The sequence below is a fragment of the Mustela nivalis genome (assembly GCF_964662115.1).
Source record: "Mustela nivalis genome assembly, chromosome: 2".
NCBI classification, from domain to species: domain Eukaryota; kingdom Metazoa; phylum Chordata; class Mammalia; order Carnivora; family Mustelidae; genus Mustela; species Mustela nivalis.
In genome coordinates this window covers 134,689,479-134,706,867 of record NC_139021.1, presented here as the reverse complement: position 1 = coordinate 134,706,867, position 17,389 = coordinate 134,689,479, and the positions used below count along the sequence as shown (strand labels likewise).

Sequence of the window (17,389 nt, the reverse complement as noted above, 5' to 3'; positions counted from 1 at the left end):
ATCTCATAGTCCTACTCATACCTCAGATGATGTCTGATATAGGATAGATGCTCAGTAGAAAGTAGATTATGGCCATAATAGCATAACTGATAGTAGATAAATTTATATATAAAATAGGTAGATAAATAGTATAATAGAAAAAGAGTTTGGTTCTCAGCCTTCTCTTTACGTGGGATTCAAGGACTTTTTCTTGGTGTTTGGCATCCTCTTCCACTCCTCTCCCTCCCTCTAAACATATCCTGTATTAGGATGCATACAACTTTTTGTCATTCCCTGCACACATCCTGGTCTTTCATAATGCTGTGCTTCGTATACATTGTTCTCTAGGCCTAGAACACCACTTCCTCTTTTTTTTTTTCTTCATGGCGAACACCTTATTTAGGATTTAGCTTGCATCAGCTACTCTGTGAAGTTTCTCTCCTTTCTCAGGGCAGTTTTGCTGCCATTTTCACGGCAGTACAGTCATATTTTGTAAAATCTCTGCCACAACTGATCTTCTTGCCTACTCCCTGCAGCAGTGAGCTCCCCTCAGACAAACCATGTCCTCTTCATCTGGGCATTTGCAGCACCAAGTATAGGAGTAGTAACAAATAGCCACTTAATAAATATTTCCTGAATGGATGATCAGTGACAAAATCCAGCAAGATTCTAGGGCTAAAAAGCGCTATTGCTTCTGATATATGAAGGGGAAAGCTGGATAGCATTATTTTTCCATTTAGATAGAAATCCTAAAATTTCCTAACATTCTCTGGAACCAGTTTACTTTTGTCAGAATGGGAATAGAGGTTCATTGGTTTGTCCCACTTCACCTATTCTATGCCTTACTCTCTCTGCCTGGCCCAGCTCCACTTCTTTAGTCTTAAAGCTGATTAAGTGACACAAAGTCTAGATTTCCTTACAGTTCCACATCAGATTCACTTCACTAACAAAATTATTTTCCTTGTTATGAATCTCTTTAATATATACCCTATGCTGTGCTGTCCTGAATTTTCTCCTATATCAGTTTTGAATTAAAACTAAATTCACAGCCTATGTTTGTTTTTGGTTTTTTGTTTTGCGCCCAGCCACCTTCTCTCTTGGCTTCCTGGTTTTTTTAAAAAATTGATTAATTAATTTAAAAGATTTTATTCATTTATTTGACAGATAGAGATCACAAGTAGGCAGAGAGAAAAGGGGAAGCAGGCTTCCTGCTGAGCTGAGAGCTCGGTGTGGCGCTTGATCCCAGGACCCTGAGACCATGACCTAAGCCAAAGGCAGTCAGAGAATGACAAATTACCATATGATTTCACTCACGTGTGGGATTTAAAAAACAACACAGATGAGCATAAGGGAAGGAAAAATAAGGTAAAATCAGAGAGGGAGACAAACCATCATAAGAGACTCTTAATTATAGGAAACAAACAGGATTGCTGGAAGGGAGGGGATGGGGGAATGGGGTAACTGGGTGATGGACGACATCAAGAAGGGCGCTTGATGTAATGAGTACTGGGTGTTGTATGCAACTGATGAATCACTAAACTCTACTTCTGAAACTAATAATACACTATGCTAATTAATTGATTTTAAATTGAAAAAATAGGGGTGCCTGGGTGGCTCTGTGATTAAGCATCTGTCTTCGGCTCAGGTCATCTTCCCAGGGTTCTGGGATCGAGCCCAGTGTCAGGCTTCCTGCTCAGCCAGGAGCCTGCTTCTCCCTCACCTACTGCCCCTGCTTGTATTCTTTCACTGTCTCTCTGTCAAATAAATAAATAAGATTTTTTAAAAATTAATTAATTATTGAAAAATTATGAGTGTAACAAACTCTAAATGTATATATTTACTTGTTTTTAGTATATACTATTCAAATTTGAAATTTTAGGCTTTCATAAAGCAACTCAATTCCATTTTCCATATTTTTCTTAAAAAAATTTAGGCAGTAAAATTTGGAGAACACACATACTTAGTTTTTATTTGTAATTAAACAGGATTTAATCAAAGACCTTAAATCAGAGTTAAGTGGAAATATGGAAGAACTGATCCTTGCCCTATTCATGCCACCTACATATTACGATGCCTGGAGTTTACGGAATGCAATGAAGGTACTGTGTGTCATTTACTTTATATATTTTATCCTATTTCAAATGGAAAACCCCACAAATTACGGCAGTTTTGAATATACAGAGACAGCTAAATCAATACATTATATTATATCATCTGAATATAGAGAGAGCTTTGCAGGTTTGGAGGCCAAAGAAGTATTCAATGGAATAGTGAGATTTAATTACTTCCAGCAGTTTTTTTTTCCCTTCTTTTTTTTCTTTTATTTATTTATTTTTTTTGTATAATTCTCCCTTTCTTCATTTCACACAGGGAGCAGGAACTCAGGAACGTGTATTGATTGAAATTTTGTGCACGAGAACAAATCAGGAAATCCGAGAAATTGTCAGATGTTATCAGTCAGAATTCGGACGAGACCTTGAAAAGGATATTAGGTCAGATACATCCGGGCATTTTGAACGTTTACTGGTATCCATGTGCCAGGTGAGTATACCATGAATGTATGTTGATAGAGGGAACATTCTTCACGTTCTATGACCAGTGAGCATTACTTATTACTTTTAGTATTTAACTCACTCGGAATCTTGCCATCGTTACAAGGGGCAACACAGAATCCAACATACAAATTTCTTTGTAGTCACAATTGAGATTTATTTCTGCAGATCTGGCTTTTGTAAGGGATTAGAAATTAACTTCTTTAGGGTGCCTAGGTGGCTCTGTGGGTTGAGCCTCTGCCTTCGGGTCAGGTCGTGATCTCAGCATCCTGGATCAAGTCCCACATCAGGCTCTCTGCTTGGCGGAGAGCCTGCTTCCCCATCTCTTTCCCTGCCTCTCTGCCTACTTGTGATTTCTCTCTGTGTCAAATAAATAAATAAAATAAAATAAAGAAAAGAGGGCGCCTGGGTGGCTCAGTGGGTTAAGCCACTGCCTTTGGCTCGGGTCATGATCCCCGGGTCCTGGGATCGAGTCCCAAATCGGGTTCTCTGCTCAGCAGGGAGCCTGCTTCCCTCTCTCTCTCTCTCTCTGCCTGCCTCTCTACTTGTGATCTCTGTCTGTCAAATAAACAAATAAAATCTTTAAAAAAAAAAAAAAAGAAAGAAATTAACTTCTTTAAAGTTATATGGAATCAGAAATCAACTTGAGACTCTCTATTTTAGGCTGGGGATGAAATTTTGTACTTTAAGCTTAGCATTGTACTGTCAGTTAAATTGGACCATCAACTGAAAATATGCAGGACCGTCACGAAAGTGCTAGAGGAAGTGAAAACTGTGAGAAGAGCCAGAAATGCAGAAACATTTCTCGGACTTCACAGCAATGTGGTGATAAGCACCTTCCTTATTCTGATTTCCCAGATGTGCTGGAGAAGTGACAGAAAATTCTCCAAATAGAGTATTTGGAATGATATTAACATACTTATAGATGAGATGATCAAGGTTTATTTGAAATAAATGATGCAGAAGACCAGCAAACTGATTCAGTATCAGGAGTCAGTGGCTTTCCTGCTAGTATACAAGGTTGGACAGTCCCAAGAGATCTGAGAGTAGACAACATGCTTTTCAGAGCAAAGGGAGATAGTGGCAGGAAACAGTGCACCAGGGTCAGTGGATGTGGACATGAGAAAAGAAAGCAAATGGTTGGGAAGAAATTGAATTTACCTATGATGGATAACAGTAGGAGAGTAGATTGGCATTTAAAAACAGTAACAAGAAGAAACACAAGAAGACAAAAGCAGGAATAGAGACTTAACACTCATTTTTTAGTATTATTAAGTGATTATTAAGACTTTATATGAGGGGGTGCGGGGCGCCTGGGTGGCTCAGTTGGTTAAAGCCTCTGCCTTCAGCTCAGGTCATGATCCCAGGGTTCTGGGATCCTCGAGCCCCACATCAGGCTCTCTGCTCAACAGGAAGCCTGCTTCCTACTCTCTCTCTCTGCCTGCCTCTCTGCCTACTTGTGATCTCTGTCTGCCAAATAAATAAATAAAATCTTAAAAAAAAAAAAGACTTTATATGAGGTGCTAAGTTTCTTTATGCAGAATTTAAAGCCTGGCTACTTTATGAAGTAAAGGGGCCTCTTTCAGGGAGTGAGCGGAGGAATGTCTTCCCAGGAAAATGAGATTTGTGTTCTGTGTTTGAGTCCAAAAGCAGTCATCTGGAGAGTTTTTCCTGAACATCTTTCATGTGCTACCTATAGTCTCCCTTTTAGAATATGCTTCTGTATATTCCATGTGCCCAGTGGTCTTACGGATATAGCATCTCACCTTCAGGAACACCTCTCTCCATTTTGTTCACAGACAGGCATGGAGACTCTAGAGGGCAGCCTTTCCTTCTTTTGGATTTGTGTTTCTGTTTTTGAGAGAAACCAAATGCCCATCTAAGCTTAGCTCTTGCTCAGACCCAGAGCTCCCTTTCCAGCTGTCTCCTTCCTCTTCTCAGGGAAGAGTTTGGTATACAAATTGGCACAGTCTAGCAGAACTTGAGTTATTTATAGCTTCTTCTAAAAAGTTCGTGTGTCTCTTGTATGTATACAGCCAGAATTTACATGATGTATCATTACACTTGGCTGAAGGAAAGGAGGTTCATGAAGCCTCCATATTATATATTCCCTCCCTTGACTTAAATTCTTGAGAGCAGGGACCTGGTCTTTCTTGTGTCCCTACCACCTAGCATATCCTGTTGGTTCACTTTCTCTGGAGAACCCTGGCTAACAGAGCCTCACACAAAACAAGTGCTCTTTAGCTTTTAGCTGCATGAATGAAAGCAAACTGGAACTCAGTATAACACATATTTATCTTAAATCTCAGCTAAGGAAAATTATAATTTCTTCACTTGAGTGGTAGTTTATATCTCCTAGTAGAGATGTTTTTCTTTTCTTTCCTTTTTTTTTTAATTAGGGTTTTTTTTGGCTTTTTGGTTTTTTGTTTTTAATATTTTATTTATTTATTTGACAGACAGAGATTGCAAGTAGGCAGAGAACCAGGCAGAGAGAGAGGAGGAAGCAGGCTCCCTGCTGAGCCCGATGTGGGGCTCCATCCCAGGACCTCAGGATCATGACCTGAATCGAAGGCAGACGCTTTAACCCACTGAGCCACCCAGTTGCCCCTAGAGATGTTTTTCTTTTTGTTTTTTGGTTTTTTTTTTTTGGAGGAGGCAGGGAATGAAGATATACATGACAAACTTTATGCATTGATTTTCAATAAATTGTTCTTTAAGTCCAAAAGTAACTAGATTTTTTAAAAAGATTTTATTTATTTATTTGACAGATCACAAGTAGGCAGAGAGGCAGGCAGAAAGAGAGGGGGAAGCAGGCTCCCTGCTGAGCAGAGAGCCCAATGCGGGGCCTGATCCCAGGACCCTGAGATCATGACCTGAGCCGAAGGCAGAGACTTAACCCATTGAGCCACCCAAGCGCCCCCAGAAGTGACTAGATTGTTAAAAAAATTTTCAGTAGAACTTGTATCATGTTTTCCAATTCTTGCCTTCCTCTCTTGCAGGGAAATCGTGATGAGAACCAGAACGTTAACCACCAGTTGGCTCAGGAAGATGCTCAGCGTCTCTATCAAGCTGGTGAGGGAAGACTAGGGACAGATGAATCCTGCTTTAACATGATTCTTGCCACAAGAAGCTTTCCTCAACTGAAAGCTACTGTGGAGGCTTATTCCAGGGTATGAGCTTTTCTTTTGAAGATTTGGCTTCAGTTTTAGGTTGTGAAAATATTTTAACCCTTGTACTTCTTGTTTGCAGGTGGCTAATCGAGATTTGCTAAGTAGTGTTGCCCGTGAATTTTCTGGAAATGTTGAAAGTGGTTTAAAGACCATCTGTAAGATACTTCTACATTTTGCTTTGTTTTGTTTGTAGATGAAAAAGCTTTGAATAGTTGTTTCCATTAAATGATGAAATTAATATAGCCTAGGAATCTGCTTAGGCAGAGGCTGAGCCAGTCCTATGTTTTTATATATGTAGTTCCCTATGAATGGTGGTGGTGTGATCAGAAAGGGTTATTTGGAATTATTTGGTCTTCATTCTGTATGCTTTTCATGAAGACTGAGCAGGAATTACAGTAGATGTAGCGTTTCCATTGAAGTGAATGGGGAAGCCTTAAAGAACTACAAGTGTGACCACACAAAGCCTCATTTTGAGCTCCCAAAAAAATGTTGTTTTTTTTTTTTTTTAAGATTTTATTTATTTGGGCGCCTGGGTGGCTCAGTGGGTTAAGCCGCTGCCTTCGGCTCAGGTCATGATCTCAGGGTCCTGGGATCGAGTCCCGCATCGGGCTCTCTGCTCAGCAGGGAGCCTGCTTCCCTCTCTCTCTCTCTCTCTCTGCCTGCCTCTCCATCTACTTGTGATTTCTCTCTGTCAAATAAATAAATAAAATCTTTAAAAAAAAAAAAAAAAAGATTTTATTTATTTATTTGAGAGACAGCATGAGCGGAGGTGGGTGGAAGGGAGGGAGATAGAGAGAGAGAGAGGCAGACTCCCTGCTGATTGGGGCTCAATCCCAGAGCCCTGAGATCATGACCTGAGTTGAAGGCAGACACTTGGCTGAGCCACCCAGGTGCCCCAGAAAACACCTTTTTAAAAAAAGTTTATTTATAATCTCTCCACCCAACATGGGCTTTGAACTCACAATCCCAAGATGAAGAGTCACACAGTCCACTGACTGAGCCAGTCAGGTACCCCTCAAAAAACCCCTTTCAGATAGGATCCAATGAGACCCCTTTCCCTTTTGAAATTAAAAAAAAAACAACAAAAAAAACTTTCTGGTGTTCTTTGAGTTGTCCAATGAAATGGAAATTTAATTCTCATGGAGAATATAGGACTAAAGAGAGTGTTATTAACACATTGGTATTAACAATTGAGTGTCCTAAAAATAGTACTGTAGTAATTGTAGGTAAAGCAGTCATGTAAAGTTAGTATATTTCTACCATCTGCAAGAAGAGACTTTGCTAAGTTAATTTTCCTAAGAGAAAATGTCAGACTTATTATCATTCTCAATTTTTGACTCAAATCTGTTTTTTTTTTTTTTAAGATTTTATTTATTTAGGGCGCCTGGGTGGCCCAGTGGGTTAAAGCCTCTGTCTTCAGCTCAGGTCATGGTCTCAGGGTCCTGGGATCGAGTCCCGCATCAGGGGAACTCCTGCTTATCAGGAAATCTGCTTCCCCCTCTCTCTCTCTCTGCCTGCCTCTCTGCCTACTTGTGACCTCTCTCTGTCAAATAAATTTAAAAATCTAAAAAAAAAGATTTTATTTATTTAACAGAGATCATGAGTAGGCAGAGAGAGAGGAGGAAGCAGGCTCCCTGCTGAGCAGAGAGCCCAATATGGGGCCTGATCCCAGGACCCTGGGATCATGACCTGAGCTGAAGGCAGAGGCTTTAACCCACTGAGCCACCCAGGTGCCGCTCCTCAGAGCTTTCTTTGTAATGGAGTCTCAGAGCTGCTGCTTTTGGAGAGTCAGAGGTGTGGGGACTTGGCTGATTTGAAGAGAATCTTTGAGTTCTTTTTTTTTTTTTTTTTTTTTTTAAAGATTTTATTTATTTATTAGAGAGAGAGAGGGGGAGAGAGCGAGCACAGGCAGACAGAATGGCAGGCAGAGGCAGAGGGAGAAGCAGGCTCCCTGCTGAGCAAGGAGCCCTATGTGGGACTCGATCCCAGGACGCTGGGATCATGACCTGAGCCGAAGGCAGCTGCTTAACCAACTGAGCCACCCAGGCGTCCCAAGAATCTTTGAGTTCTTAAGTCAAGATGGGGAAGACGGGGAAGATGAGGAAAATGATGTCATCTAGAGTCCGGTGTGGGCTTGGGTGAGAGAAGGTACTACTGTACTGAAGGCAGCCGTGATTTACACGTGATTCACTGAGCCACCCAGGCGCCCCACAAATCTGTTTTTTGTACTGGAACGTATCTCATATCCTTCTGTCAGCCAAACGATTTATTTGACGTCTAGAATTCAGATTTCAGTCATTATTTCTTTTAAGTAAGATATTTACCAGGGCACCATTGTCACAGATTTTCTCCCTTGAAGGGGGAAAAAAACGTAAAGAATCTAAGCTCTTGCATCTATGGAGAAAAACATGGGATTTATTGGCTAGAGGGAATCCTCTAGAATTAAAGGTATCCTGTCTGCAGCTAGAAAGATGGATGAATGCTAAGAAAAATCAAGATTTCTGAGGTGACTATAAGGAAGGATCAAAGGCAGGCTGGAAGTGATAAATGAAGCTGAAGCATGGATACCTTGTCAAGGCATCACATGTGAATTATCTTTGACTTGCAGTGCAGTGTGCCCTGAATCGCCCTGCCTTCTTTGCTGAGAGGCTCTACTATTCTATGAAAGGTGCCGGCACAGATGATTCCACCCTGGTCAGGATTGTGGTCACTCGAAGTGAGGTGAGTCTTTCTTTTCTTATTTGATCCTACTTGATTTTTTTTTTTTTTTAGATTTATTTATTTGTGGGGGAGAAAAAGGGAGAGGGAAAGAGAGAAAACACAAGGGGATTGAGGGAGAGAATCTTCAAGCAGATTCCCCCGCCCACCCTGAGTGTGAGCCCATGGAGGGCTCTGTCCCAGGACCCTGAGAGCATGACCTAAGTTGAAATGAAGAATGACATGTTTAACCAACTGTGCCACCCAGGTGCCCCTGATCTTCACTGGATTTTGAATGTTGATTTCCTAAAGGTTCCTCAGCTGACAATTAGGAAAGATGTTCTCCCTTTGTCACCTCTGGTAGAGGTTATATAAAGCAGTGTTCACTCTCCTCATGCCGAGAGAGAGGATTGGGTTGGAGAAACCAATCACTGTGCCAAGAGATTTTCCTACTTGAGAAGGTCTGTGGAGAGTACTGATTTATATCCAATTGGAAAATGTTTATCTTTTCATTTTGCTAATGTAAAAAACTGTATGACAGATTAACCCAATTGGATGTAAAAATTCTTGAAATTTAGCATGCCTTCTAATTATAAAATTATTTTTAAAACCTTTTTCTCGGGGCGCCTGGGTGGCTCAGTGGGGTAAAGCCTGTGCCTTTGGCTCAGGTCGTGATCCTAGGGTCCTGGAATCGAGCCCCGCATCGGGCTCTCTGCTCAGCAGGGAGCCTGCTTCCTCCTCTCTCTCTGCCTGCCTCTCTGCCTACCTGTGATCTCTGTCAAATGAATAAATAAAATCTTTAAAAAAACAACAACAACAACAACCTTTTTCTCTTTACCTAAATATACCTCAAATGCTTTCTTTTCTTTGACTTTCTATATTTATTGCACTTCTTACTTGAAAGAAAACATGCCACTAAATTATGGTAGGAAAGGTAAATCATTTTTCAAAAGACAACAATCATATGGTATTTTTAAAAAACTTTGTGTATCTATACTCAGACCCAAGTTTTTTAAGCTTGATCTCTTTAAATCGCAATAAAATATATACAACATACAAATAAATAAAATCTTTAAAAAAATATATATATATATACAACATAAAACTTAACATTTTAACCATTTTATTTATTTATTTATTTATAGATTTTATTTATTTATTTAACACAGAGAGAGATCACAAGTAGGCAGAGAGAGAGGGGGAAGCAGGCTCCCTGCTAAGCAGGGAGCCTGATGTGGGGCTCAATCCCAGGACCCTGAGACCATGAGCTGAGCCAAAGGCAGAGGCTTAACCCAGTGAGCCACCCAGGCGTCCCACATTTTAACCATTTTAAAATATGCATTCCAGTGGCTTAAATTAAGTACATTGACATTGTTGTACTGCCATTACCAGCACAACTTTTTTTTACCTTGTAAAACTTAAAATCCATACTCATTATATAATAATTCACCATTCTCCTTTCTCCCCAGCCCATGGCAGCCCTTCTGCGTTCTCTTCCTCTGAATTTGACTACTCTAGGTACCTTGTATAGGTGAAATCATACAGCATTTACCCATTTGTGACTGGCTTCTTTCACTTAGCATAACTTTTTCAGGACTTATCCATGTTGTAGCATGAGTCAGAATTTCTTTTCCAGGCTGAATAATACTGTTCTGTATGTGTAGACCACCTTCTCTTACTCATCTGTAGTGGACACTAGGATTGCTTCCACCTTTCGGCTCCTGTAAACACAGGTGTACAAATATTTGCTTGAGTTCTTGCTTTTCACTTTTGTGTATGTACCTGGAAGTGGAACTGAAGTATCATATGGTAATTCTGTTTTGTTTTTAGTATATGTGCTGCCGAAGTGGGCACTGTTTTTTTTTTTTTTTATTTTTGAGGAATCACCAAACCTTTTTCTACAGCAGCTGCATTGTTACATTCCTACCAGCAGGATACAAGGGTTCCAGTTTCTCCACACCCTTTCCAACAGTTGTTATTTTCTATGTTTTTTAGAGTAACCTTCCTATCAAATGGTTTTATTTTTTTAATGGTTTTTAAATAACCAGCATTTTGAGGATAATAGATGAAACTGGTACCACCCTTCTTCAGTATTTTTACAGAATAGCGAATCCACCCTTCATTGAGTAATGCCAGCAGTGGTATGAATGCTAGCAGTCAAATGTTTGTCACTTGGTGTTTTTTTCTGCCCTCTGCTTTGATTATAATTAGGCTCTTTTCACTATTAAAGAATAATTCTAATCTGTTTTCTTTTAACAGCTTTTTTCTAATATCAAAAATATCTCTTGCATGCAGATTGATCTTGTACAAATAAAACAGACCTTCAGTCAGATGTATCAGAAGACCCTGGGCACAATGATTGCGAGTGACACAAGTGGAGATTACCGAAAGCTGCTTCTGGCCATTGTGGGCCAATAGGAGGGATTTTTTTTTTTTTTTTTTAAATAAATGAAGCATATCCTTCAGTGATTGACCTGCATGCAGCAGTATCAACCATCACCTAACCAAAAGAGCTTTTTACTAAGGACCGTGTCAGGGTATTGTGCTTGGTTTGCACATGTGGTTACTGCCTTAATTCCAATGTTATTTTTTTCTCTATATACAATCAATTTGAAGCCATATCACAATGATGTACTAATGCAATGGTTGTAAGGCATAATTCGCACTGTTCTTATCCTAATCAGGATCCCAAATTGAATAAAAAAACACAGCAGTTTCCAAGTCTGCATAATAAAGCTGAATAAAAGAAAAAGTTGCAAAACTCTGCCTTCCAAAGCACATGTAGGTCCATTGGACAACTATAGTTGGTAGTATGTCAAAACTGTATTACTTTTTTAAAGATTCAGCTCTTTGGACCTAGAAGAGTAATTTGCATCTTATTTTACATAAATTGGTATTCTATATTTATAAGCATTAAACTTTTCACGTAGGAAAAGGATGAGTATTGCCTGTAGTAACTTTTTAAAAAGGGATTATATGTTTATATGCGTAAAATATATAGCCTACCTTTATGTCTACTAAAACTCCCTGAATATCTTCATTGTTCTGTGGTTTTGAAAAAAAAAATTATGAAAGACTATAAAAACTAGTAACAATTTAGTCATGATTCAAGAAAGTGAAGCTTGACAAATAGGAGGGGCTCAATTAGTGAATGAAGCTTATAGTATCTCTGGGAAAATTGGGTCCTAGCTCCTTGGAGTAGTTCAGGAGCTCACTCAGTGGTGTAGCAGGATGATTACAAAACCCATTGGCTTATCCCCACTACCGTGCAATTACTAATTGAGTATACTGAGCATTATAATAGGTAGTCAGGAGAAATACCAAGAAAGATTTGTAATATACTGGGGATTCTAAACAAAAATTAAGATACAAAAAAACCTGTAAATGTTAGGTAAGTTCTGTTGAGGATGAGAACCCTATTCTATGTATGAAGTTCCCCGGCACAAAGCAGAAATTTAATACAGAATTGGTGAGTGAGTGTACTAAGAATTGAGAAGAACAGTAAATATCAATTGTAGTTCAATGGATATTGTTTTTGTGTAAATACCAAGGGGTATATAAGGTGGTATAAGATACAACCTTATTCTAAGGGAGATAGACCTCTCTCTGTACAGTTGTGGTGAAGGCAAGATACCCGGGTAGAAGGATAATGAGTTAAGGTGTATGTTAATTACTTTGAAATAGTTTCATTGAAAAAGTTGTTTTGATGTAGATTTTGAAAAAGTAACAGTGATTGAATTTGGTAAATACGAGAAGGGGGGTAAGGTATTAAGGAAAGAAAAGATAGGAGCAATATATTTTTAAACTTGCTGAAAATTGAGATATAATTTATATACCATTCACCATTTTAAAGTGTACACTTCAGTGGTTTTTAGCATATTCACAAATTTGTGCAGTCATCACCATAATCAATTTTGAACACTTTCATCATCCAAAAAGAAACTTGAGACCTACCAGTAGTCACTCCTCATTCCCTCTCCTCCTGTCCAGCCCTTGGCAATCACCAGCTCACTTTGTTTATATGGATTTGCCTATTTTGGGCTTTTCATATGAATGGAATCATTCAGTATGTGGCCCTTTGTGTCTGGCTTCTTTCAGTTAGCATACTGTTTTTAAGGTTCATCTGCTTGTAGTGTGGGTAAATACTTCATTCTGTTTCATGGCCGAATAATCCACTGTAAGGACATTTTTTTTTTTTTTTTTTTTTTTGGTCCATGCATCAATTGATGGACATTTGGGTTGTTTTCACCTTTTGAGTCTTATGAATAATGCAGCTGTGAACATTTATGTACAAATTTTTGTGTGGACATGTGTTTTCAGTTCTCTTGGCTTTAGAACTAGAAGTGGAATTGCTGGATCACATAGTATCTTTATGTTTAACTTTTTGGAGATCTGCCAAAATGTTTTCCAAAACAGCTGCACCATTTTACAGTCCTACCAGCAGTGAACCCACCTTCCAATTTCTCTTTGTCTTAACCCAAAACTATCATTATCTAATTATAGCCATCCTAGTGGATGTGAAGTGACCTCCCCCTTGTGGCTTTGATGTGCATTTCCATAATGACTATTTTCTTGTGCTTATTGGCCATTTGGATTATCATCTTTGGAAAAATGGCTTCTAATACTTTGTCCATTTTTTTTAAATACTTTGCCCATTTTAAAATTGTTGAGGTGTAAGGGTTATATATTCTGTAGGGTAGAAACTTACATGATTTTGTACTCTGTTCTTCTATGAAATGGTCAGTTTAGGTGCAGCCACTAGAGGAGACGGAGGAGAGGCTCAGGAAAACTATTATATTCAAAAATTCTGGAGACAAGAGGCACTGTCACACACAGGGCCATAGCCGAAAGACACCAGGGTGGTCAGGAGGCGGAGGGGAATGCTTAGACCATGACTTTTATTGGGGTTTCTGGAAAGGCGTAGAAGGACAGGGTAAACAGGTAAGTATTGGCTAGTTGGAGTAATTTTGTAGCATTTGGGCTAATGAGTGATCTTTTAATGTTCTCATACCTGGCCACGGGATAATGAAGGCAGAGAAAAATTGCCCCCTGGGGTGAGGGCCTGATTATAGAAGGTATGGCTCTGGCTTGGTTAGTTTGCATATCAAAGCCATGCTCCTTGCTGGAACTTTTGCCAGCTCAATGAATGGGTTTACCTGGGAGGAGGTAGTCTCTTCCTAATCAGAAGTTTTTTAAGATGGAAAAACAATACACCAAAAATTATATATCCACTCAATATAGATTTACAAATATTTTTCTCCTGTGCTGTGGATAGCCTTTTTACTCTTTTTCTTTTTTTAACTTTTTTTTTAAAGTAATCTACACCCAACATGGGGTTCAAACTCACAACCCCAAGTTGGCTCCACCAACTGAGCCAGCCAGGTGCCCCCTTTTTACGTTCTTGATGGTGTCCTTTGATGCACAAAAGTTTGAAATTCTGATGAAGTCCAATTTTTTCTTCTTTGGTCACTTGTGCTTTCACTGTCCTGTCCAAGAAACCATTGTCTAATGAAAGGGTAACATGATTTACCCATATTGTCTTCTAACATTTTTATGGTTTTAGTTCTTATATTTAGGTCTTTGACATTTTTAGTTGATTTTTACATATGGTGAGATAGATGTCCAACTTCTTTCTTTTGGATTTGGATATATGGTTTTCCAACCATCATTTGTTTAAAAGACTATTCTCTCCCCCGTTGAGTGGTCCAAGCACTCTTGTCAGAAATCACTGTCCATAAACAGTTTTATTTCTGAGTTCTCAATTCCATTCCATTTGTTTATACATTTATCCTTATGCCTTGATTAAGCTGTACTTAATTACTTGATAAAGTAGCTTTGTAGTAAGTTAGAAATTGGGAAGTGTGAGTCCTCCAACTATGTTCTTTTCAATATTGTTTGCCATTCTGGCTCTCTTGAATTTCCATATGAATTTTAAAATCAGCTTTGTCAATTTCTGCAAAAAAAACAATCTGGGATGTTGATTGCTTTGACTAAATCAATTTGAGGGTGAGCAATACATTTGATTGTATTATTGGATGCTATCAGAAATAAATTGACTGGAAATTACATATTAGCTATTTAGAAATGAGTCTCTTGGAGTAATGAGAAAAGAGTTATTGGGATATGAGTCATTTAGTGGAGGTCTTTGAAACCCAAACTAAAGAGTTAAATATTATAGCTTTTTTTGGCCTCTAAACTTGTTTGTATATGTAGATGATTAAATTCTGATTTTCAGTACTATTGTATTTTCTGTAGCACTGAAGAGCAAGTCTTTTCCATGTTTCCTTAGGAAGTTGAGATTTTAAACCAGTCAAAAAAATTTTTTTGAATGCCTTTCCTTGTAAGGACTAAGGAAATTGAGAGTGGCCATTGTTAAGCATTCCAGGAGAATGAAAGAACTAGAACAAAAGGGTTTGCCCTCAGGCGCTCTACACTATCATTTTTTATTGACAGTGATTAATTATGTTTAAGGAAGTGACACCTGTACTTAACTTTCATGCCTAGGTATCATGAGTGATCCAGTTCCCTAGTGAAGACTTAATAAGCCTCACTTATTACATAAAGTATTTCATGCGCAGGGTAGGATGGCTAGCTCAATGCAAATTCATTCATATCCCTCACCTGGGAAGAAATCCAGAGAGAAATGCCTTACTTAATAGTTCCATAGGTCTATTTTTTTTTTTTATTATAACACCACAACCTTTAAGAGATCTTTTCTTAATTTTTATAATTTTAATGTTTACAGCAGAAATAAAATTTATTTTTAAAATTTGGCTCTGGTAATTCTATATCCTCAGATGTTTCCATGGAGAGTGGTATGTGTCTGTGTGTATTGAAATAATTGTAAATGTACAGAAAAGTTGCCAAAACAGTGCAAAGAATTTCAATGTCACTTTCACCCAGGTTCTCATATAGTTAACATTTTATTGCTTAATTGCTCACTGTGTGTGTATGCATGCGTGCATGCATATATGCATATATTCTTTATTATTAGTCTTTTTCTAGACATTTTGAGGGTCGACAGAGGAAACTACAGATGTGATATTCCATGATTCCTAAACACTCTTGCATATTTTCTGAACAGGGACAGTCTCCTACATAAAAGCAAACCTTTCATATTAGAAAAGCAATTTTGGTAAACTACCATTAAATCCACTGAGGCAGTACAAATTTTGCTCACTGTCCCAATAGTGTCTCTCTTCCTTTCTGGACCAAAATACTATCCAGGAATACATTTTGCCTTTAGCTGTCATCTATCTTCATGTCCTTCATATCCAATAGTCCTTTAATTTGGAACAGTTCCCCATCTTTTATGTCTTTGACAGTTTTTTTTTTTTTAAGATTTTATTTATTTATTTGACAGGCAGAGATCACAAGTAGGCAGAGAGGTGGAAGCAGGCTCCCTGCTGAGCAGAGAGCCCGATGCGGGGCTCGATTTGAGGACCCTGGGATCATGACCTGAGCTGAAAGCAGTGGCTTAACCCACTGAGCCACCCAGGTGCCCCTATGTCTTTGACAGTTTTAAAAAGTACAACACATACTTTCAATAGGGTGGCCTACAGCCTAGTCCCTCTGATGGTAGGAATACCACAAAATGATGCTTTATTTTTCCCAGTGAGTCTCAACAGGAGGCATGTAATGTAGACTCCTCCCAACCCTGGTGGTTAACCTTAATCACATGATCTTGTTGGTTTCTTCATTTCACCATTTCTTCTTTGTAACTGATTAGTATTCCAAAATCATGCCAATACCATCTTCTCCTCAAACCGCCTCCCACCAACTTTAGTATCCACTGGAGACTCCTACCTGAATCATCCACTTCTATAGTGGGTGTCAAATGGTAATTCTCTATTCCCATTATTTCCTCTGCCTTATTGGATTGGAATTGTTAGTTTTCCTTTCTCTTTCCTTATATCAATGTGAACCTGTAGATTCCTATTTTACTCAATGGATTGTAATCCATTATCAGTTTATTTTGATGCCCACATTGTCTCTGATTTGGCCAGTGGGAATCTCTTTAAGCTGGCTCTTAACATTGCAACATTTGCAGATATGTATATTGCTAAAGTTCATCCATGTAGTAGCTGTAGTTAATTTAGACTGCTATGTAATATGCTATTTGTGACTATAGATCAGCTTATTCACTCTTCCATTGAGGAGCACTTGGATTGTTTCCATGTTTTTGTTACTGTATTTTACTGTTCCAGATCTCTGCTGTTGAGTTTGAAATGTATTAAGATTTGGGATTAATATCATATACTTCAAGTCTGTTTATTGTATGTTGTATAAGTATTGAGCACTAGAAGTGTTTTGCAACAGTTTTGACTGTTTTGCAAACTCACCAACAGTATATCAAACGCTCACTTTAAAATTTTTTTTTCTTCCAAGTTTTTATTTAAATTCCAGTTAACAGTGTAATGTTAGTGTCAGGTGTAGGATTTAGTGATTAATCACATGCAGTGCTCAATCCAAAATGTGTACTTCTTAATACCCATCACCATAACCTATCTCTCTCCTCCACCTCCCTGCCCCACTCCCATTCAGCAACCTTCAGTGTGTTTTTCTACAGTTAAGAGTCTGTTTTATGGTTTGCTTTTGTTTAATACCCTATGTTCATCTTTTACATTTCTTAAATTCCATATATGACTGAAATCATAGGGTATTTATCTTTGACTTATTTCATTTAGCATAGAGGATCACTGAAAATACTGTTAACCTGCATTTTTCATGGAGAAAGATTTAAATGACCGGTTTTCAAAAATCCCGGTTTACGTAGGGATACTGAAAGAAAAGGGTCGAGAAAACAAAATCGAAACTTGGAAAACTTTAGGCGTATGCCAAGGCAAAGTTGTACCTTGGACGAAGTGACTCGGGGAGGGAGGCTATCGCTCAAGCGCTGTTTCCAGAGCGCAGGCGCAGAAACCTCCCAACAGCCGTTGCCTTCCCCGAAAACTTTATCGCGAGTCTTGGGATAAACTTGTGGTAATTGCC

General features: G+C 38.7%; 1 protein-coding gene across 6 annotated transcripts in view; it reads left to right on the top strand.

Annotated features, from left to right (window-relative positions):
- ANXA7 (annexin A7) overlaps positions 1-11,336 on the top strand; it is a 28,478-nt gene extending 17,142 nt beyond the window's left edge. For 3 of the 6 annotated variants that reach the window (XM_082717208.1, XM_082717210.1, XM_082717209.1), the window contains exons 9-14: positions 1,965-2,078; positions 2,350-2,520; positions 5,531-5,701; positions 5,781-5,856; positions 8,310-8,422; positions 10,694-11,336. In XM_082717208.1, the coding sequence (XP_082573334.1) occupies positions 1,965-2,078; positions 2,350-2,520; positions 5,531-5,701; positions 5,781-5,856; positions 8,310-8,422; positions 10,694-10,816 (768 nt within the window). In that variant the 3' untranslated portion in view covers positions 10,817-11,336. The remainder of the gene's footprint in view (positions 1-1,964; positions 2,079-2,349; positions 2,521-5,530; positions 5,702-5,780; positions 5,857-8,309; positions 8,423-10,693) is intronic. The other 3 variants (XM_082717211.1, XM_082717213.1, XM_082717212.1) reach the window with 1 other exon arrangement.
- Positions 11,337-17,389: the final 6,053 nt, after the last annotated feature.